Source organism: Lampetra planeri, chromosome 34, assembly GCF_965212315.1.
Source record: "Lampetra planeri chromosome 34, kcLamPlan1.2.h2, whole genome shotgun sequence".
NCBI lineage: Eukaryota > Metazoa > Chordata > Hyperoartia > Petromyzontiformes > Petromyzontidae > Lampetra > Lampetra planeri.
The window spans coordinates 5,124,616-5,147,889 of NC_136140.1; the positions used below are offsets into that span (position 1 = coordinate 5,124,616).

At 47.2% G+C, this 23,274-nt stretch overlaps 1 protein-coding gene across 1 annotated transcript in view; it reads right to left on the reverse strand.

The window, feature by feature from the left end:
• Positions 1 to 23,274, reverse strand: part of LOC144730056 (semaphorin-3G-like) — a 43,075-nt gene that overhangs the window by 7,062 nt on the left and 12,739 nt on the right. Inside the window, exons 4-16 of the mRNA XM_078610573.1 lie at positions 21,332 to 21,451; positions 16,366 to 16,459; positions 12,919 to 13,041; positions 11,149 to 11,291; positions 10,347 to 10,461; positions 9,646 to 9,715; positions 9,057 to 9,201; positions 7,036 to 7,267; positions 5,866 to 5,957; positions 5,683 to 5,724; positions 3,661 to 3,818; positions 2,257 to 2,334; positions 420 to 496 (exon numbers count right to left, since the gene is read on the reverse strand). Coding sequence (XP_078466699.1) covers positions 420 to 496; positions 2,257 to 2,334; positions 3,661 to 3,818; positions 5,683 to 5,724; positions 5,866 to 5,957; positions 7,036 to 7,267; positions 9,057 to 9,201; positions 9,646 to 9,715; positions 10,347 to 10,461; positions 11,149 to 11,291; positions 12,919 to 13,041; positions 16,366 to 16,459; positions 21,332 to 21,451 — 1,489 coding nt within the window. The remainder of the gene's footprint in view (positions 1 to 419; positions 497 to 2,256; positions 2,335 to 3,660; positions 3,819 to 5,682; positions 5,725 to 5,865; positions 5,958 to 7,035; positions 7,268 to 9,056; positions 9,202 to 9,645; positions 9,716 to 10,346; positions 10,462 to 11,148; positions 11,292 to 12,918; positions 13,042 to 16,365; positions 16,460 to 21,331; positions 21,452 to 23,274) is intronic.

Sequence of the window (23,274 nt, forward strand, 5' to 3'; positions counted from 1 at the left end):
ATGGGAAATTTTTAATTTTTAATTTTATTTAACTGGATAAAGGCGTTTCAAATCGGTATGTTGACCACTGTGCCAGCACAGATCCCTGGCATAGCCATACAGACGGCTGGGCAAAGCTCCGTGAGCCCCAACTAAGGCTGGCACAACAAATGAGCGGCCAGCACCATCAAGTGCGTGATGGTCACACACCTCGTCAGGTCCTCATTTAAGGCTGAGTCGACCTAGGCAGGCCCAAGACCAGTTTCAATATCACCACTGACTTTATCCATGGCCAGGATACTGTAGTCAAGTTGCTTTCGTTTTGGAACCCAGTGATTGCTCTCCACTCCATGAACGCAACAAATGTGTGCACAAACACAGGACGCACGAACATACACGTGATTTCCCCCGTGCTAAGACGGCGTGTTGATGCATCGCACCTCGAGATTGCTGATCCCAGCACTGATGGGCAGCGTCTCCTTTCCTGATATCCTGCCGCCTCATCCTCCGGTTGGCCCTGAAGGCAACACGACCGAGTCCATCGGGGCACCAATGCACACCTGGGCGCCCCGTCACGCGTAATATACCACAGCGCCATCCGTTTCTCACAGACCCCACCCCCCCTCCACCGTGTATTCGACGTTCTCACTCAAGCTCTATCCCAATCCCACAACCGACAGACGTACGGGGCGCCTCCGGGTACGAGTACCCGTTTGCGACCCTGGTGCGGCCGGGTACGGGTACGGGTAAGCCGTGAGTCACTGGTGAGTAACTGTTTGTCACTCATTTCCCAACGTCTTGTCTCTTCTCACAATTCAAGTTCCTAGAATCAACCCACCCGCGCCTGCAACATGGCTTCATCCCAGTGGTCGCAATCGGGTACCCGATACCCGTACCCTACCCGATACCCGGCTGGGTACGGGTAGCCGGGTATCGGGTAGGGTACGGGTACCCGTTTGCGACCCTGGTGCAGCCGGGTACGGGTAAGGAATCAAAACCCATTTGCGACCTCTGCTCCCAAGCGAACGCAATCGAAACGCGAAGACGCGGTTCACCGCGCAATTGCTTCCCAGTGTTTACTCACCCAGCTCCCTGCGGCGATATTGATCGATTGCGGTTCTTCTAGTGACCCCTAGTGGTGCGAGCGTGTACATGCCGTGCATTTCTGTTCCCAAAACCTGGACCCCGGTGCACGTGAACTTCGTGAATTCATGCTCCCAAATCAGTGCCGGATTAAGCTAGTGCAGGGACTGTAGCATATGTTATAAAGTGGCCCTAACTATTAAAAACATACATTTTAACTTGCATAGTAAAGTTATTGTTTTTTTTGCTATACAGCCAGATAATACGCCAAATCGCTAACCTTAGACACCCACTCGTTCATAAAAGTTGAAGGCAGAATATTACTATAGTAATAGAGCAAGTGCAGAATCACTGAAGCGGAATTGATAGCTTGAAAGCGTTTAGCGTGGGGCCCTTGAAAGTGCGGGGCCCGTAGCTACATGTGTAGCTACTTTTGCTACTAGGATAATTCGGCACTGCTCCCAATGCACTGGGTTCTTTTTTTCTCTCTCTATCATTGTCATTAACAAAGATGTGAAAAGATGGTTGTGATTGTGAGTTTTAATAGGGTCAATAATAATGTCGACTTTTGTGGCAAGTTCTGATTGCGAGCAGCGCCTACGAAGGCCGGCACGTCACACGAAGGAGGTGGGTGGATAACACCACGCCCGGCCGCCTTTGTCTCCCTAGTGGCGATGTAGGTTATACGGGAAGAAGTTTGCCTTTGATCATGTGTTAAATTTTGTTTCTACAAACCACATCTCTATTTTCTACAGAGAAAATGTAGGGTCGAGTGTGTGTATGACTACGTGCGTACTCAGGATGGAATAATGCGTTGATTCGTCGATTAACATCGATTCTAAAGCTCGGGATACACGCTTTAAATCGTGTGTGAGAGAATACTTTAAACGTTTATTTTATTCGCACTTGGAGAAAGTAAATGGCCTGCGTGTCACCTTGCAGCCACCACAGGCGCTACCACTCACCACAATAAGAACACACAACGAATTATGTTCCAGAATCACGGCAATTCATTGAATCACAAGTGAGGGGCGGATCATTCGACACGGACACACCAAATGTGTGCGTGATAAAAGGTAACCGCGTGTGGCTGTGCTCCGGATCATGATGCACATCGGTCCACGAAGCAACAGCGGTGGTGATGATGATGACCTCGGCGGTTGTGGGGATTTCAAGGTTGTGTTAGGCAAGCACCTGGACTCTGGTGAGTTCTGTCCTGCCGTAGGAACGCCCCTCGATTTCCGGCCTGGCTGCACCCAATTGTCGACGCCCCTACACAGGGCAGGTTTCAGAGCATAGTGTCACACACAGAGAGCTCCTTCATTTATAAACAAGCGAGCGCCAACTGACCAAATTATACCGAGTGCAACTGATCTCAGTTGGCCAGCGCATGGGTGGATGACCGCTATGCTCGGCATGCTGTTATACGTGGAGGGGCAATGCCATGGGCAGCAGAGGCCAGCGCACCCACATTTATCCGGCCTTCACCTACCCGCACTGACCAGCATGGTGAGGCACGGTCATAGAGCTCCCGCAACCCGCACGGCGTGGCGAGGCCCTCGCTGAGTAATGGATTGTGACAAAGAGGCCGTACGTCTGTACGCGCGACACATGATACCGCGTCTCCCGCCGGTGCAGGTTAATTTTATTCCGCGTCCCGTGGGAAAATATAGCTGAAGAACCCCCAGCTAATTAGGAACCTACCTATAACTCGCTGTAAGCTACCATAACTCCACAAATCTGGCCGTCGCCTGATGAAGCAATTTGTAATTACTGGCGAAACGTCATACTCGAATTATAAATATTGTGGCTTGGCTCTCCAACACACTAGTGTGCTGTACAATTGACGAATTGGCACGTTATATTTCCGTGACAACCCTTACTAGTTGGCTGTGTCGGGTGGTGGCGGGTTTAACGACACATTATATATTTACGCAATCTAACCCTAAAAACCTGTATTTTGTACCCTAACTTCATCACGTATTTAAAACAGATTATAAGTGTATTTTGGACAAGAGCCTGGTAAAAGGCACGCACCGTAATAAAGGAAGGGGACAGGTGGATACCGAAGTCCAAACTCAGTGCTCCGGGGGTTCTGAGAAGGGGAGAAGATTGGGCTCACTGCTTCCTCCCCTATCTCTTGACAAACCTCCATCGTTATCTCTACGGGACCCTTTTTCCCAGTATCAAACAAAAAATTATGAAAAGTAAGAATAGGTTTTACCTTTTAACTGCTCGACCCGAGCTATAAGTGCTCTGATGCGTGCATTGTCTTTGTGCTGTTCGTCTTTTGGCGTTGTTCTCTGCTCTGACACTGATGGTGAGACTCGGCCATGAAGAAGGCTGTCTCTGGTGTAGGCCAATCAGTTTCAAACACAATGCCATCTATTATCAGAGCATGTTTGTTTGCATGTTCACCACAAGTACGTGTGGTTAATGCAGACTTGCTGCCTTGCAAGAGGTACCCATTCTGTAGTCGAACATCTTAACACCTCCTGTTTCACTCCACCTTTATCGTCGGCGGCTCTGTGAGAACGAGGGCGGCGATTAACCCGCGGACCCGCAGAGCGGACCCCGTGAGTGGAACCCCGGGCTTACCGTTTGCCCGGGTGCCGGTACTTGGTGCAGGAATGTCCGTCCCACGCGCAGTAGGGGTCTCGTGCCAGGCAGCACTCGGCGCACGTAGCGCCGTACAGCTCGCACTGCTGCAGGGACACCTGCGCCGCCGCCTCCCGCGTGCCCACGTACAGCTTGCCCTGAAATCCGCCAGCAACCAATTTGACATCGTACATATGTGTGTGTGTGTGTTGAACCTCTTTCACGCCTCTACGGAGCCAACCGTGCTAATTGGAGGTGCGGGGGAAGGACAGCAAACTAAACAGAAAAGGTGTTCTAAAGAAATTAGTTTTCAATCTAGATTAAAAGTGCACAGCTCAGTAGCTTCCTGATATCAGAAGGGAGAGCGTTCCAGACGGCCGCATCTGAAAGCGCGCGATGCGGTCACCATCTTTGTCCGATGGCTTGCCAGATTATTGATAATTATAATAATCAATCTTGATTTGAAGCATTCGTGACTGCAGGAATCCATACTCTTAGGTTCTTTCGGTAAAGTCACGTTATTTTATTTCTAACTACGTGACTTTACCGAAAGAACCAAAGAGTAATTATAATTTTCGTAATTTTTTTTAAATGAATTTTTTATTTGTAACGTGCGCGGTTTTCGTTTCACTCTCAGACAGAGAGAGAGGGGATGACTAGGATGCGTGGGATACCACAGACAAGTGAGAAGGCAGACAGAAGCTGCGCTCGCAATCGCCAATGCTCTATGGCCCTATATTGGGATATTGAGTGTTTATACATGTGCGAAGAAACGGGGAGTACCCGGACGAAACCCACGTGTGTGTGTGAGAGAGGCGTAGCATTCAATGCTTGTTCAGGTGGATTTGCATCCACTAGCCGTACTGCCATACACTTTTCAAATCAGTTTCACAAACTTCCAACCCACGCCTCCAAAGTGCTGTATTACAGGCGTGTATAGCTAACAGCGCCCGGCTTGGGGAAGGAAAATTTGAAATCCATAATAGCAGGGAGTCGAGCAGTGGCATAGTGGTTAGCGCAATGCACTCTGAAACCAAGATGCCCGAGTTTGATTCCTGGCCACAGCTGCCATCTGTGGTTAAGATATTTGAAGATATATGAACTGATCTTGCCACGCTCCCCCCAACCCCTCCCTCCAAAACCTCCACTCAACAACCTCTTTGACCGACACTGCATAGATAAGTCTCCATCTAACAGTTGATATTTAGTCGCGAAAGCCTACTTGTTAAACTATAAACGAACAGCTGTTAAAGGCTTTCCAGTGCATTAATTCGTTGTCATCAGCCATGGTCCATCCACTGCTGGATGGAGGCCTTCCGGTCTCACGATGCAACAGTCCATCAAAGAAACGTGGATAAAAGCAAGCTTGGAATTACACGCAGAGCCAGAAAGAGGAATGCGTGGATCAATGAGATATATCGTAATGACCGTTGATAAAAAGCTACCATGTGCTTGGGCAAGGCACATTTCCAGGACGAAATGTTGCCTGCTGTGCAGGACAGGTGGCAGAAAGGCAGCTAAAGGCGAGAACGTTCCTGAGAGCACGACCACAGTGGAGATGGAGCAATGAAATCACGTGCGGGAGCCAGATGGATTGTGGCGTGGCACCCCAGGACTGTGAAGGATGGCGACGATGGGGGGAAGCATTCATCCAACAGTCGATAGCCAATGGCTGTTGCTGCTGCAGAGGATGATGATGATAACGTGATATGATTTATTATATGTTTATGCCAAATATACTTTGTTGCCCCAAGCGGTGACTGTTCATTGAATCATGGAAGGCATTATATTTGCACTTGGGCACAACTATTTTACGTCAAGGAGTTCCAAGAGCAATATTTTTATTGCCTAAAGTTTGAGCTCCATACCTACAGAGCATATAAGAAACGCAAGCACTGCATGTTATGGTACATTTAGATTTAAGTGGGTTAAAGCACAGCTGCAGTGAGTTTGTCTCTGTATTCGGTCTTGCCACAAATACCGAAAGCTCAAAGAGCCAATGTGAAGTCCTCCTGGGCTTACCCTTTTAACAGAGAGGTCCATGGTAAGAATTGGCGAAGGTTTCTGTGAAAACAAAACAATACATCAATGCTGTTTCAGAACAAATCTAATCATCATAAATGTTCAGAGTCCTCTTTAAATACCATGCACATGACTGCATGCCATGGAGTACACAGATCAGTGATTACTACCATTACTCTTTACCTCAAATACTTGAATTTCCTCCAAAATGATTTCTTCCGGTGGAAAATCCTGGCTTGTGGATATCGATATGACTTTAAGCACTTGCCCTGTGTCTGCAGGAAACATAAAAAACGGGGGGCACTTTATCAGGCTGGAAGGTTAAGTTTTCAGGGTATTGCCTATGTCAGGGCATTGAGCCAGCTTCTCTGAGCTGGCTGCTATCCTAGTGCAGCGAGTCAAAGAAAGAATTGCTTGTGAAATCTAGAAGGGCATTCGACAACTAAAGGTGAGTGGCTAACTAAGAGAGAACATAATCTACCTCTGTAGGTTACAAGTTCAAGTTCATTTATTTAGGTATAGCCCTGTGAGCCATTCGGCTCTTGAATCGGGTGCAACCGCAACAAAAAAAAATGAACAAAAAAACATCTTAAAGTGAATATGTGACTGAGTGCAAACAGAAAATACAAGAAAAGACAGCAAAATATTGCAGAATGTGATTTGCGTTGGAGCAAAGCAAAGAGGCAGTTGCACCCCATTTGGGCAAGGGAAGAAGGCCACGATGAACAAAGCCCACCGGGTTTTGAGACGCGGTTGAGTTGAACGCATAACAAAGGCAAATCAAAGTTATGACTGTAGCAATCTGTGCCATGTCGACAGCGCTCATGGGCCACCTTTGCTGGAATGTGCCCCAATGTAGCCATTGGTAAACTAGGCTGAGACAATCAATTCAATACACTTGAGAACCCTGGTTTTTATCACAGGCGGCTGGCTGTATTCGAACGTAGGATCTCAGCGCTTCTAGCTCAGCGCTCTGACCTCCCATGTGTTGGCTTTAAATAAAGTTTATTGACCATAAAACTTCTCCAGAGATTATAAACAGTTTATAAACAACAACGGTTAACACAGCCATGAGTGGCCGCAGCATAGGCAAAGAGAAAAATCCCCCGTATAGCCTTTAACAGACTGTTGGGGCAAGTGGCGATGTTTACACAACCGTACCAGGCATTTATTTTTAGGCTGAGTCGCCCTAGAGGATGCACAGGACCAGCACAGATAATCGTGGTGGCCGTGAGCGGGAATCTAACTCGGGTCGCCGGTTTCGAAGCGCGGCGCAGCGCCAACCCGCTACACTGCCGCTCCCCACAACCACCACCACCAGCAGCGGTGAGTGACCCCAGCCACGCGGGTCACCTGTGCCGAGGAAGATGGCGTCGTAGGCGGCGTCCTGCGCCTGGACGCGGTCGACGGCGATGCGGGTGAGCCGGCGCCCGGGCTGCGTGCTCACGAACACGGGGCGGCCGTGGCGAGGCCGCACGGGCTGGTCCATGAGGGGGTGCGAGCGCGCAAAGTGCAGGACCTCGTCGGGCAGGCCTCGCGTGCTGTGGTAGGCCGAGCCCGGCGGGGCCGTCAGGTCGCTGAGGCACTGCGCGTAGGGGGGGGGGGCGGAGGAGAACGGCAAAAAACGGACCCTTAGAGTGGCCAAACGTCCCGTGGAATGTACGTGGAGATTACTGTCACACGTATCAGGATTGAGTGGAGGAAGAGGACCGTGAAGAGGGATCCACACAAATCGCTAACCCATTGTCCAGTACCGTACGCGTATACTTAACGTTAAAAGAAGGGATAAATAGCCAACATGCAGTGGTGTTACTAGGGTTGGTGTCACCAGTGCGGTAACTCATGGTGTCACCCCTCATGGACTTCCGCCCGTACCAGACCATACAGAATCCTTAGTAATGTTTTTTGTACTAATGTTACTCGCAAATCGTAATTCCTGTATATCACTGAATGTAATGGCAATAGTAGTGACGTAAACAACTAGCAAAATTAAAATTCCACCTTTAAATATCAGAATTTAGTTTAAATACTACTTCATTCTCAAAAAAGTTATTCATATAGGTTCACAGATGCCACAATATTGTAGCTAAAACACCAAAAAATTTGACAAAATCAGCAACTATCAAAACACGAGCAGCAACAAACACAACAGCGCGTGCTTGTAGCGCGTGCAGACGAGACCACGTGACTTGAAGCGTCACTGCAGTTGGGTAACAATGACAGCTCCGACCGGAGCGCATTAGAAGATTAAAAAAGTAAATTAGCACAGAGTTTTAGCCTTGTGTGTATATTGACACAGTACATGTAAGCTGGGCTTAGTTATAACAACAAAAACACATTTTCGTTGTTATAACTAACTACCGGAGTAATTTTTTTCATTAAAAAAATAATACATTTATGCTGAAACACTGCACAAAAATTGTATAGACAGTCATTTTGGTGTCACCCGGTGCGGTCCCCACCCACCGCACCCCCCTAGTGACGCCTCTGCCAACATACACCTGCAGGTAACAACACATTCCTGCGGAGGGAGCTGGTAGGAACGTTGGGTTGCTCGGTCAATGGCCAGGGTCAACGGCGGCGTGGTGTATTCCGCAAATATGCCCGACTGTGAGGGCGGGCACAAGCTGGCGTGAGTAGGTTAAACGTTGAGTTTTATAAGGGCACCACGGGGTGACCAGCCCCTCCCCACCCAGCCCCACCCCTCCCACCCCCCACCCAGCCCCACCCTCCCCACCCAGCCCCTCCCCACCCTCCCCACCCAGCCCTGCCCCACCCTCCCCTCCCCATCCAGCCCCACCCTCCCCACCCAGCCCCTCCCCACCCTCCCAACCCAGCCCCTCCTTCCCCACCCAGCCCCTCCCTGCACGACGGACGGACACAATAATCCCCTGTGGGCTGGTGTAACCAGAGGTTTCTACCAGTAAAAACATTCACCAGTGGGAATGAATATTTGCTCCCGCGGGTTTTTAAAATTTATATTCTGGGGAAGCAATGTTCATTTAACCCTTACCCATTCTGAGACGTCTGCAAGTTGAATCTCAGAACGTGCAAGCGGTTAGCGTTAATTTTATTGAGAGAGGCAGAGTGCCCATATGTTTTTAGACATTGCACTCACCGCAGAGAACTGTAGCAACACGACCGCACTCTATGATAGCTGGCGCCAAACTGCCACTCGCCATCCCGCATAGCCTTTTACTTCCGATGACACGTACGTCATCAGAACAGGGACAGTGTTAAATGGGTTAAATGGCAGAGCACAAGCAAGTTTGACAGCCTGCTAGATGTACCTGTTGCCGCGACAGAGCTGAGTAAGATTCATTATCCACGAGGCGCGTACAGGAGAGGACGATCGCCGGTAACGAACGACTCACCGTGCCAGGCCGCGGGTAAGGCACCCTGCCCTGAAACGTCGCCCAGTGGTGCCTGGGTCCCTCTCGGTGAGCAAAGGCCCCCTTGAAGACGTCTCGGATCGTGGCCATGGAGAAAGCGCACACAGCGAAGCCCTTGAAGATGTCACTGTGCGCGTGCGTGTGGACACCACGGGGAACAACGCGAGTGAATTTTCTGTTGGCGGAGTTTCGCTTTAAAATATTGTCATTTGAGAAATTCGTAGCGTGTGACGCTAAATATCCTGATGTACAGATTAACGTACTGTACATCGACTTTGTTACAATAGGTGACTGCCTATTGAGAAGTTTATTTGTCAAAGGAGGCCGTAAAAGAGATTTATAAAATTGACAAGTATTCTGACAAGTTATTCAAATATTAACGCGATATAGTGTAATATTTGTAATGTATACGTGTGTATACATTACAAATGTTTTAAGAATTCTACATCGGAAGATTAGGAAGCAAGTGTTCCTTATTGTGTAAAAACAAAAAAATCACGGCTCTTATTATAATCGAATGTGTCATTTAAAACAAACATCACGAGCATGCAAAGTGAACGAAGCACAGTACCTGACCGTGCTAAAAATGGCATAAACTTCGGGATTTTTTTCATCACTGGTTTGAAGTAAGAATACATCCTCTGGAAAATAAACAAATCAAACACAGACTATGAGGTTACACGTAAGGATGACACACCTGCCTTCTAAAAATATTTTTCTCAGGCCCACCCCCCACTGTGTACACTGTGACCTCCAACGATGAGTCAGTCAAAACTTTTGCCCCCCTTCTTTCTCTCTCTCTCCTCTCTCACCCCGTTGCTCTAAAGAAGTACTGCAAATGGTCATAATGGAGGGTTTTTGGAGGGTTTTTGGATTAGATCGCGTAAATATAAATGCGTCATTAAACCTACCACCAGCCGACACAGCAACTTAGTAAGGTTTGTCACGTAAACGAAACATGCCAATTCGTTATGAGTACAGCACACTGGTGTGTTGGGAGAGTAAATCCACAACATTTACAATTTGAGTACGACGTTTCACCAGTAATTACAACCGGCATCATCAGGCGACAGCCAGAGTTGTGGAGAAATCCTCCCGTTTCGGAAACGGTCAGCCTGACATAGTTTGATCCGTGAAAGGGCGGTGTTAATGTAGGTACAGTACGGTACGTCAATATTTTTCCGCTGCTGTATGTAGCCAAGCGCGCGAATCGCGAGCGTGGCGGTGACTGTTTTTTTTTTGAGCTGTGATTGAATTTGGAGAGAGACTTGCCCAGCTGATCGAAGTGCGTGTCGATGCCGTCGGAGCCTGGGATGGAACACAGGAGCCGGGCCTTCGTGAAGGTGCTCCACTTGTTGACCAGCACTCTCTGCCCACCCTCATCGTTCTGCACAAACGGAACAGCAAAAATAAAACGCCGACTCTGAGGTTGATGAACACAACCGTGAAGCCCACATCCACGAAAATAATCGTGAGGTCCAGATCCAGGACGTTTTGCAGGAGAGTCCTGCATTGGGATGTTTGTCAAAATCCCTTTTAAAGTGTCTTCATGCGTGTGGAATGAAAGTGGAGTCTCTGGAGAAACCTCACACGTATAAGGGGATTACACTTAAAGTACGCGTGTAATGTTAAATGAGTGAATTAACATCGACTAGGATTACAATATTTACGTTTAATTATGTGTGTAAGGATCAATGCTTTTCATTTGTAATTCATTCCCGTAAGCCCTTACAGCCATCAGAAGCCGCTACATAATAACCACAATGTAAAAACATTTTCTCAAATCATTACCCTGAATTTCGAACATTTATTCAATTGTATAGCTACACCCCCTATCAGGCATAGCCGGATCAGTTTAACAACAAGGTGAGAGTCAGGCCGGCCTCCTAGCTCCTCTCGGATGGGGCACCCAGTAGTGCCGTTGTGTGTGCCACCGTAACAGCGAAATAACGCTAGGGTGGAGAGAGCTTGCCTGGGCCATTAGACATTTGCCCCCCCTACCACCCCACCCAGTGCGAGAGTCAATGTGGACATGTGATCTGGCTCGGAGGAGCAATGCGAGTGCGATCGGTACCACGCAGACGCGGCCCACGCGCGAAAACCTCGCCCGGCTCCTGCCATCGGCCTCGGTCGCCCGCTCCGAGAAGAAGAAGTAGACCTTGTTGTCGAGCGGGTCGTCCGTGTCTGGGATGAGGTGCGCCGCCACAAAGCGAGGCTCTGGCAAACAAAACAAAAAAAATCACGCGTGATGTTTTTTTTTGTTGCCGCTCAACGAATAATGCCGCTCGAGAAAGCAATGGCTTTCATATTCTCGTTAAAGACGTACGCAAATGCGCCGTGCTCCCCGGGCTGCCTGGCACAAGTTTGAGGGTTCATTAATGAGAATAACGGCACGTAATGCCACTCGGAAAATGAATGGCTTTCATCTTCTCGTTAAAGACGTGAGCAAATATGCCGTGCGCTGCCTGGTTCAGTTTGAAGGTTCGTTAATGAGAACAACGGCTTTGAAAGCACGGTTGTCACGTACGGTTACGTGGAAAGCTGGTGGGGGGGGGGGGGGCAATGGCAAGGTTGGTGGAAATGTGAAACATGAGAGGTTGGAGCTCCAGTGTGGGTGTCCCAAGTCAAAGGTCAAAAAAACAGGAGTCTCCTTGCGAGTACGGGTATGTTTAGTTAAACCTACGTGGCGCTTGTGGTGCAGTTATTTGGACTGGCGAAAAAGTAAAAAAACACCGTTTTTGGCAATGGAGGAAAATACGTGATGTTCTTGTCTTTCTTAAGATTTGTTGTAACACTGTGTGCAGTTGAAGGTGGCAGCTAATGCTTTAAAGATGCCAATAGCAACCATCTGAAAGGGAGACGAAATCTACCAAACCGACAAGCGATAAACGCAGATTGGTATGGTTGTTTTCCCGAATGTGGAAAAATACAGCTATGTAAAAATGTATGGGTTAGGTGCCCCATAATGGCAAGAGTGACTGGTGTATTAATATTTTATGGGAATAAGATATTAATGCGGTAACAAAGACTCAAACACATGCCACACAGATCACAACACACAGCCTATGTAGGCATCTGCAAGAGAAGGGTTATTTGTACTTTGATTTGGGTCTCACTTTCATTACAAATATAAGGTGACACCAAAAGCCTTTCTCTACTCACTGGTAGAGGAACTGAGGAAGACTGCCCTGTGATTTAAATTTAATTTCAGGATTTCAAGTCAAGTGAAAGGTTCTTTCTTCTGAACATGAGAAACGATGCGATCTCCATTATCGGTTCTCAGATTCAGAAGACAAACATCAAATTGCATGTCCGAGAATATATTTTGCAATTTGCACATGTTTTTCGGAATTCGTTGACGTGACCCCCTGTAGTCACTAGTGGCTGATAAATACACCATTGTTATAAATGCACCATTGTGTTAATTTAAAAAATAACAACTTGTTGTTAAGTCAAATCAACGGTTCCTATATTCACCACAACTTAGAAATGTATTACATATTCATAAATCAAACCATGACCCTGAATTGCCACAATCAACTTGTGGCAATCAATCATCAAACTGCAAGAAGGGGGGATTGTGGGGAGGGGGGGGGGAAAGGAAGGCCCAAGTCTACGAATCCACACGGCTTGTGAAGGCCTGGGACAAGAAATAACCCATGCTGGATAATGTTGAACTTCTTTCGCACCCTACATAGCCAACCGTGCTAATCGTAGGTGCCGGGTTAAGGGAATCAGAGGTGCGGGATAATTCCATGAGTGTCCCAGCATGGTTTGGTTCCGGTTTATAATCGTCAGAGGAGCTCCCATGTCCACCGCTGTGCCCCCTTGCGTCATGCATCACCATTGAGAACTTGCGGGTTGGAGTGCTCCGTCCTGATTGCTCGATGCTGAGGGGTGCCCGTGCGAAAGATCGCGGCGTCTTCCTCAAAGAAGTCGGCCAGTAATCCCGTGTACAGCTGTCCGTCTGGCCATTGATGGGTTCATAGCACAGGGGGGACAAAGGGTTAGTAACACAATCACGATGATGGCAAAAGCGCCAGGTTACATTTCGAGATTCGAATGTGGCTATGCTTGGGTCGTTTCGGTGATGTGTGCGACACTCCACGCAGCGGGATTGTCGAATTATTTAAAGAGTAGGGTGCAATTGTTGCTCCCCCAGCATTGTGTGTGTGGGCATAATTTCAAGCAAAAATCTTCAAACAATAATTGCTTTGAGGTGCAGGTATTTCAAAACTATAAATTAATCCAAACAAATTGCTGATGATTACACTGGTCAACAAAAAATATAAAAAAAAATTCTGGCCTGTACTTTTGCAGCTGTTTTAGATTAATTTCAGGGTGCTGATTCCCAATCTGATCTCAGATTTGCTCTATCACATCTCATTTTATGCTATCGGCATACCCCATTTTCATTGATTTTACCCAAAATTAACTCTGTCACTTATGATTGCAAGTTGTTGCGAGTCAGTGACTGCTTTAGTGTTAAAATATGGTGCTGTATTTTTAGGATAGTGTGTTTATAATATAATTTTATGTAGATATCCACATTTATTTAATATTTTTCATCTGCAGTTTTTATTGAAAATGCAATATTTGATATCTCAAAAACCTGATGTGATAGACAAAAACTATTGCCAGATTTGGAATCAGCACCCCAAAATTACCTTAACACAGTTATAATACCTTATGCCAGAAAAAGCGTGTTGACCAGTATTAATGGTCAGCTCGGTGATTAACGACTATTAATTGGTTGCAGCGACAAAAGTAGAATTTTTTAAAATCAAATTCTTGAGTTGATGGTCACTTCTTCTCCTCTGCTGCCGACGCTGTCAGGAACTCCTTCCCACCAATCATCTGTGCCACTGATTATCTGCCCCCATTTAAGCGCAGGCTCAAGGCTTCCATCTGCTACTCTCCCTTTGGCTGTCTGTTCTCTCTAAAAATAAGAGTACATTATTTCGTACAGAGGAGTAGGCCAATTGCCGTCTAGAGGTGCTCTCTAGAGCCCCATTTATTTCGAAGCCCTTCAGCCATGAGTGGAGTGAGCAGGACTGCACCTGTAACTTCCACCTTATATTTGCCTCCTTGTTGCCTGTGACAAATGTTCAACTGTTTTGTACAGCATTTTGGCATGCAGTTGTATTTAGTCATCATATAATTATACACTATAAATGGTAATTGTAAGGGGACATAAAAAAGTGACCAAACAATCATAACAATGGACTAAACATAACAATGATTTTTTCCCTTGCTATTCCCAATGGATGTAATCAGTCCAGTTCCCATGCTGCAACTTGGCAGTCTCAAATTAATGTGTGTATTTAACTCTTTACTGGTTATGGGCTGGTTTGCAACTCAATATCAGCTCATGAAAACAGTTCGTTCACATTTTGAAAGCACCACACCGTAAAGTATGAATTCCAAATCTGTCAGCCAATCTCTCTGCCCTCTCTCTATGCAAAAAATGGGCCGTTGCCAAAAATGTAGCCTACATTTTTCGGACTCATGGACTCCGGTGCAGTTGCACCGCCTGCACGCTCTATATCTGCGCCACCCCTTGCCGATGTTTAACAGCGCACGCTAACACCGCGATGACGTATTCTCGCTCAGGCCCAAAGCCAAACACCTTGCCCTTCTACGGTATTCTTTGGCGACGATGTTCACGGCCGCATTTCATCCAGTGACTCGCGTGCCCAATTCGACGAACGGCGGCACAGAGCGAATGTGTGCGGCGGACGGAGGGAAGGAGCGCTGATATATTCATGACCCGGGGGGAGGGTTCTGAGATGAATTGGGGAAACGTGGCTGCTAAAATTCACGTCGGGGCGCACGTGAAAAAAGATTATGACAAATGCGGCTTCAAATGTGGACAGCTCTTTCATGGAAGCCGTTGTTTGTGAAGGGAAATGGCTTCTGAAGGAGAATGTGCGCGGCCCCGGGGCGAATTCCCCGTTATTTGTGTTTCAACCTTAATTTAAATTCCACAAACACAGAGATAATTGCGACCGGTGCATCACACGACGCGACGATTACACGGCGACGCGCACGCTCGCTCGAGACACACATGGACATCACTTCCTTGGACAATTGTTGTTCGCATGGCAGGCAATGCGATTGTACACATTTGTCATGTAAATGTATGTTTTTTACATGTAAGTAGAGACCACATTTCCACGTCGTTCTGTACATACATGTAGAAATATTAGTAGCCAGTCGCAGGTTTAGCCTGCTTACTTTTAACTTTGGTATCACATTCCATGGGAGGCAAATTACTTGGTTAATGGTCGATGGTTCACTAATTAATTTAGAATTAATTATGTTTAACCATTTAGCATGCGACAAAGTAATTTTGAACTCAGGCTGAGCCTCCCCCATGAGTGAAGCAATCAACGTATGGGCTACAATTTTTTGGGACACCAAATTGTGAACAATGTCATGAATTTTGTTGCTGTTGTTATAAGCAGCATTGACTTGACTGCAATTGTTCTAGACTTCCGTTGTGTAGCCCTGACTGAACCCTATTAGAATTCACATCCGTTAGCCGCGGCCAGGGATCAAACTCAGGTCAACGGGTTCAACGGCATGGTGCACGAACCGATGCTACAGTTCCTCCCTACATGGCAATGTACGGCGCGAAAGAAGTTCAACTCGCATACATAATCAAATAAGACATTGTTTAAATGCATGCCTATACAGGCCACCATACTTCAATAGGGTTTACCGTTGGTACGGCTATTTTAGTACACACAATTGACAGGAAGGACAAGATCAATGGGCTCGCATAATGTGCGTTGACTCATTAATCCCCCCCCCCCACTTTGTGCAAGAAGAGCGGAGAAGTGTGGTCACCACATCTGTGCCTCTATATGAGGAACGAAACAGGTGAACTTCTCCACAAATCTGGCTGTCGCCTGATGAAGCTGGTTGTAATTACTGGCGAAACGTCGTACTCGAAATGTAAATGTTGTGGCTTGGCTCTCCAACACACCGGTTAGTGCTGCACTAGTGACGAATTGGCCACGTTCTGTCGACGTGACAACCGTCACTAGTTGGCTGTGTCGGGATGGTGGCGGGTTTAACAACACATTTATTTATTTAAGTGATCTCATCTAAAAAACCTCTATTATGGTACATACATTACAGTGTTTGTAAATAATGCTCACCAGGGGTGATATTACACTGGTTGTCTGGCCTATTAACTAAATCATGTTGTTGTTGCAACAACTTGCAAAGGGAACCAACAGGCGGATCGCGTGATTTGTAAACGCTCTGCCGGAATTCACTTTACCAACTACTGTGGACGCAAATGGCTCCTTGGGGCCAAAGGGGCACCTTCCTTGTCCATTCTCAACGCTCTGTGGCTCCAGCTTGAATGTGTGGTCCTAAAGGTGGGAGACATAACAAGAGCACACGACCGCATTCATTCACCGCTAGTGTTTGCGTTTGTCTTTCCACTGCGTTGGCGCCTTGCAGACTCATGTCAATATGCACTGAGCCACTGCGACAGCTCTGAAAAGAAAACGTTCGTCACCGCGTCGGTCACATCTAGACGCGTTAGGCGCTGCAAGATTTTTTGCTTGTACGTTTACGATCTCCTCTTTTTCTCGGAACCACAACCCTAAAGAGCATCAAGACACGAAGTGTGTGTTTTGCCTGCCGTCTGAGTCATCACACATTCTTAACTTGGATTTCACATTCCAGTCCAACATGTTAAATACAAAAAAAGAGTGAGAAAATTGTATCCACTTAGGCATACAGACTTTCAGGCAAACGTGGTGATAAGAGCACCCATGTAGGGAAAGCACACCACCCAGTGCCCACCCACCAGTACAGAGACGCTTAGATATATTGCAGGAGGTACTCATTTTAGGTTGAGTTGACCGAGGGGAGGCCAAGGTCAGACCCACGTACCCATTGCAACTGGTGGTGGACATCACAACCAGCAAAATAACCCTCGGGTAGCAAGGATCACGGGAAGAGTGTCTAATCCAATACCCCAACAGATAATAAAGCGCTGTTAGCAAACACCTATGAAGGCCGGCACAGCGCACGGAAAAGAGTGGGTGGCCAGCACCACGCCAGACCGCCTTTGTCTCCCTCGTGGCGAAGTTTACTCTAGGTAATCATTTTGAGACTGAGTCGACCTAGGGGAGGCCCAGGATCGGTGCAGATAATTGTCACTGGGTGTTGGCCGTGAGCGGGAATCGAACCCGGGTCACCGGGTTCGTAGCGCAGCGCGCAAACCGCTCCGCACTCGCATGTGTGTGTCATTATTTTCAGAAAGGCTTTTAGCCTTTCTGAAAATAATTAAATGGGTGATATGGAATATAACAGTGCAACGAGTATTATCACCATATCATGGCAAAATACTGCAGTTTTACGATCTTATCTAATATATATACATAGCTAGTCATGTGTGAGTGAGTGAATGATATGCATTTTTTTGTTTCAGAAGGGCTGGAATTTGGCACAAATATATGCTTATAAGTACAGTAGATATGTGTTGTAAACCTAGTTGTATAAGATTTTGTATTTTGAGATTCATGGAATTCAATTACGACACGAGCTTTTTTAAAGAAATAATATATAGAGATTGTTCTGCACACCAACTATTGCGGGTGAACAGTTATAACGTGTTTGTTTTTTTAGCTTATACTGGTTAAGGTTTGTATCTAGGACTGTGGAACACTGGCAAAACACAATAGTACATCGAAATGACGTCAACATTTTAATTTTAAATGATAAAATCTTAATTTTCGATTTTTAAACAACAGCAAAATTGGGGACCTGAACAATAACTTTAAATTTTTGTACACTGGGCCCGTACAAAACTTTTGTACGTATGTCAAACTTATGTTGCACCATACGAAGCCAACCGTGCTAATCAGGGGGGAAGGACGACATAAAACACATTCCTGCGGAGGGAGCTGGTAGGAACGTTGGGTTGCTCGGTTAATGGCCAGGTTCTTAGGTTTTTTCGGTAAAGTCACGTAGGCGGGCACAAGCCGGCGTGAGTAGGGTTAAACGTTGAGTTTATTTTTTATTGATTTTGATGTTTTACCTACGTGACTTTACCGAAAAAACCTAAGAATATGAATCCTTGCAATCACGAAAGCTTCAAATCTAGAATTAATGGCCAGGGTCAACGGCGGCGTGGTGTATTCCGCAAATATGACCGACTGTGAGGGCGGGCACAAGCTGGCGTGAGTAGGTTAAACGTTGAGTTTTATAAGGGCACCACGGGGTGACCAGCCCCTCCCTACCCAGCCCCACCCCTCCCACCCCCCACCCAGCCCTACACTCCCCACCCTCCCCTCCCCTCCCCACCCAGCCCCTCCCCACAATCCCCACACAGCCCCTCCCCACCCTCCCCTCTCCACCCAGCCCCACCCCTCTCATTTTTGGATGCACGACGGACGGACACAATAATCTCCTGTGGGCTGGTGTAACCAGGAGGTTCCTACCAGTATAACTAGGAGGTGCCTACCAGTAACAAATATCTGAATCGGTCCTGGATGTTGAAAACGATGTTAAACCCAAATTACACTTTTTTTTAAAGCTACATTCTGCGAATACTTTTTTTAGAAGTGTGACCCCCAAAGCCAAAATAAAGCGGGTGACGCTGATTACCAAGTAACTCATCGTGTGCACTGTCCTGCAGCAGCAGCAGAAGCTGCCTGCTTATGTTTATTCTTACACGGTATTTCTTTATAGCCTGAACAGACTGTTGGGGCAAGTGCTGTTAATGATCACCTATGAAGGCCGACACGGCACACGAGGGGTTGGGGTGGCCAGCACCACACCCGGCCACCTTTGTCTCTCCAGTGGCGATGTTTACTAACCACACCAGGTACTCATTTGAGGCTGAGTCAACCTAGAAAGAGGCCCAGGACCGACTCAGACAGTCGTCGCCGGCGTTGTGCCATGAGCGGGAATCGAACTCGGCTCCCCGGCTTTGTAGCGCAGCGCGCCGACCGCTGCTACACGACCGCTCCCCACACACACTCACATCCACACCTCCATGCGTACATACAAAATGACCCCTCGCTGTCAATTCTGTGCAGAGGTCGCAACCGGGTACCCGATACCCGTACCCTACCCGATACCCGGCTACCCGTACCCGGCCAGGTACGGGTACCCATTTGCGACCCTGGTGCGGCCGGGTACGGGTACGGGTAAGGAATCAAAACCCGTTTGCGACCTCTGGTTCTGTGGCACCGTGGTTGCCGACCAATGGGCCACGTCACAACGTCCAAACAATCAGGAGGCACACAGAGCCGCTCGACGCAGCGGCGACCGCGGGGCTGACGACGTTGGCGGCAGCCAGACTGCCGCTCTTTGATTTTATCTGTCGATCGCAGGCGTTGCATTCGACCCCAAACGACCGGGGGACAACTCTCTCGCCCACCCTGGGGTTCGCCCCGCCTCCCTCGGGGTCAATGCGCTCTGACCCCACGCAATTAAAACAAACCGATAAGCGGGACCTGCTACCGCCTTTGTTTTTCCACGGTGACCCACGCCGACTCGTCGACTGGGGAGTCCTGCTCGTGCAGGCTCCGTACGTCGAACGGAGGTTGGGAACGACCCGCGCGCGATTTAAAATCCGTTCGATGATGCCGCAAGGCACAGGGGAGATGTTCTGCGTAAGGTGAGGATCGATAATTATCAAGACTTTCAATTTGCAGAATTGTGGGTTTCCCCCCCCCACCCCCACACTTTTTGGCAGCCCTTAATCACAGCTCACCACAGCACCGATGACGAGCAATTTATTCGACGTAACTTATTGCGTGTGAGCTGATATTGAGACATTATTGGCGAGTCCTATTATATTCACACAGTTTACTGCTCTCATAAGGATAACAATGGGCGTATTCTTCCACCACTTCTGAGTTACTCCTCTCGTCTGGGGATAAGTGCAGTTAGAAGGTTACACTCTTCACGTGCATAGAAGGAAGATTCTCAGATTGATTCGGGGCCGCCAGTGAGAGGAGCAGCGAATGATAGGGTCGATAACATGACCCTCACTGTCGTGTTTTGCTTCATGTTGGCAATGTTGACTATTTTTGTGTCCAAATATCTGCCAGGTGTTGAAATTGCAGCGCAATTTAAATTAACCCGCTGCACATTGACTGCTATGCATAAGGTTAATCTAGAGCATTAATCTATTGGACAGTAGCTGTCGATTTATTTGAAAACTGTATTTTTTTTTATTTGTGATGTCGTATACATGTTTTCAGAAAGCACAATATTTCAGGAGCATTTAATGAGCTAACGATAATCACGATATGACAATATTTTCCCGCACCTCCGATTAGCACGGTTGGCTACGTACAACGCGAACGAAGTTCAACATACCTACGTCCGTACATGTTGCCAAGCAGACAATACAATGGATCTTATCATCATCGTCATCACGATCCATGGGCGGATAGCCCATAGGTGTCCACTGCACATTTCGTCACTTGTTTCTACTTTGTTCTTTCGGTAAAGTCACGTAGGTAGAAAAAATAATAGATCACGACGTTTCGATCGCCACACAAGCAATCGTAACCTGAAGATGATTGCTTGTGTGGCGATCGAAATGTCATTATCTATTATTTTTTCTACCTACGTGACTTTACCGAAAGAACCAAAGAGTATGGATTCCTGCAGTCACGAAAGCTTCAAATCAAGATTGTTTCCACTTCTCTCTGCCTCGTGCGACATATTTCTGGCACCGATCTCTTTACGTCATCGCCGAGCCATTCTCCGTGAGGTCTTCCTCCTTCTCTGCTCAGCTGCTGCTGCTGACGGATCTCGTATCGTACGACGATCTCGTATCGTACGACGACATCGAAGCATGGACCCCGTGTCGCGGCGATCCAGGCTCTGTGGAGTCGTGTTGTGAAGGGGACCAGTGCTGGATTATCCTCGTAGCAAAGTAGCTGCACATGCTATGGGCATCGCACTTTCAAGGGCCTCGCGCTAAATGCTTTCAAGCTATCAATTCCGGTTCAGTGATTCTGCACTTGCTCTATTACTATAGTACTATACTGCCTTCAATTTTTTATGAACGACTGGGTGTTTAAGATTAGCGATTTGCCGTATTATCCGACTGTATAGCAAATGAAAAAATACAATTACTTTACTACGCATTTTAAAAACTTTTTTAGATTTTCCTTTTTTTTTAGGGCCCCTCTATAACATATGCTACAGGCCCTGCAACGAGCTTCATCCGGCACCGGAGGGGAGGGATGGAGGGAGGGAGCACTTGCCTCGGCCTTGCGGCCTACGTTGACGAGTGCGCACGACGGGTGGAAGGCCCCCGTGCCGCAAGCCAGCAGGTGCGTCTGGTTGAAGGGCTGCAACACTCGCACAAAGTTCGAGCACTCCTCCTGAAAGAGACAAAAGGGTGGGGGGGGGGGGTCACCGCATAACCCGCCCCGTCCCCCATGCAGCCGTAAATACCGACGGTCCGAGCAAGTCCTGACGGCGTAGCGCCTATTCGAGGCACCCCCACAAAAAAGACACGCACGCAGTGACGGATGAAGCTGGCGCGGGGCCTGTAGCATATGCTATTAAGGGGCCCTAAATAAATAAATAAACACAAAAATATTTAAACACAATTAGTTTACTTGCATGGTAAAGTAATTGTATTTTTTCATTTGCTATACAGCCGGATAATACGACAAATCGCTAACCTGAAACACCCAGTCGTTCATAAAAGTTGAAGGTGGTATAGTACTATAGTAATAGAGCAAGTGCAGAATCACTGAACCGGAATTGATAGCTCGAAAGCATTTTACAAGGGGCCCTTGAAAGTGCGGGGCCCGTAGCAACACGTGTAGCTACTACACGTGTAGCTACTACACGTGTAGCTACTACACGTGTAGCTACTACACGTGTAGCTACTACACGTGTAGCTACTACACGTGTAGCTACTACACGTGTAGCTACTACACGTGTAGCTACTACACGTGTAGCTACTACACGTGTAGCTACTACACGTGTAGCTACTACACGTGTAGCTACTACACGTGTAGCTACTTGTGCTACGAGGATAATCCGGCACTGCAAGCAACGTCAGTCCGTAAGGGTAAGTGCTCTTTGTGAGCACAAATTAATAATGTGAACACGGATGCACACGTGCATCGACACAACACAGACAAAGCACCCCGTATAGTCTGAAAAGGATTTTGGGGGCGAGTGTTCGAAGCGAGCACATATGAAGGGCAGCACGGCACACGAGGGAGTGGCATGGCCAGCCTTTGTCTCCCCAGTTTTGATGCTTATATACTGGGCCGAGTTCTCGTTTAAGGCTGAGTTGACCTAGGGGAGGACCAAAACCAGTTCAGATAATCACAAATATTAGCCATGGCCAGGATTTGAACACGAGAAACTAGACGATCACCCCCAGATGCATATAGAGTATATATATACATATATGTATATCAAGAGTGCTTACTACATTACTTAAGGGAGCTGGAGAGTTTACACCAATAAATATTTATACATTTTAAAAATTTGATAATCCAGAAGAAACCAAACCATCAGCCTTCATATTTTACATTAAGTAAAAAAAATAGTTAGTCAAATAGGAAAATAGGGGAAGAATATGTTTCCAGAATAAAAGTCAGCCAGTGAAAACAATCTAATTTCTTCCATCTCTGTGACTCAATGTAAATTTGTCAAGAAAATGTATTTTTATTTTTACTTAATCAAACTGCTGAGCCAGAATCAAAGTTGACTTCATATGGTCTGAATATGACTAATCAGAGCCATTCCGCTACTCTGCTTTAGGAAACATTTTAACACAGAAGACAAAATCATTCTGGAACAAATCTTTGCAGGTGGCCATCGGCAAAGATGCGCGGATCTTATGAAGATCGTCATGGGGCCTTTTACAGCTGTGGTTGAACAGCTGCGTTAACATCCTTTGCGGGAACAGCACGCTTAAACGCAGCATATTATTAGTAGCCTCATGAGGACCTGAACTATAGAACTTCAGCCTCGGAGAAAAGCGATTCCCCAACTAAACCTGCAAGCTGTAACCAAGCGTTCAGTGAGATTTTTTTAAAATCCAGTTCTGGTAATGTATCATCGGGGGGGGGGGGGGGGGCTAAGATTTTTGAGGCTTGAACTTGTTAAACTTGGGTTTTGAGGCAAATTACACGAGGCCTTTAGACCACCCAGTCCGGCCAATATGAACTTTCGGTAT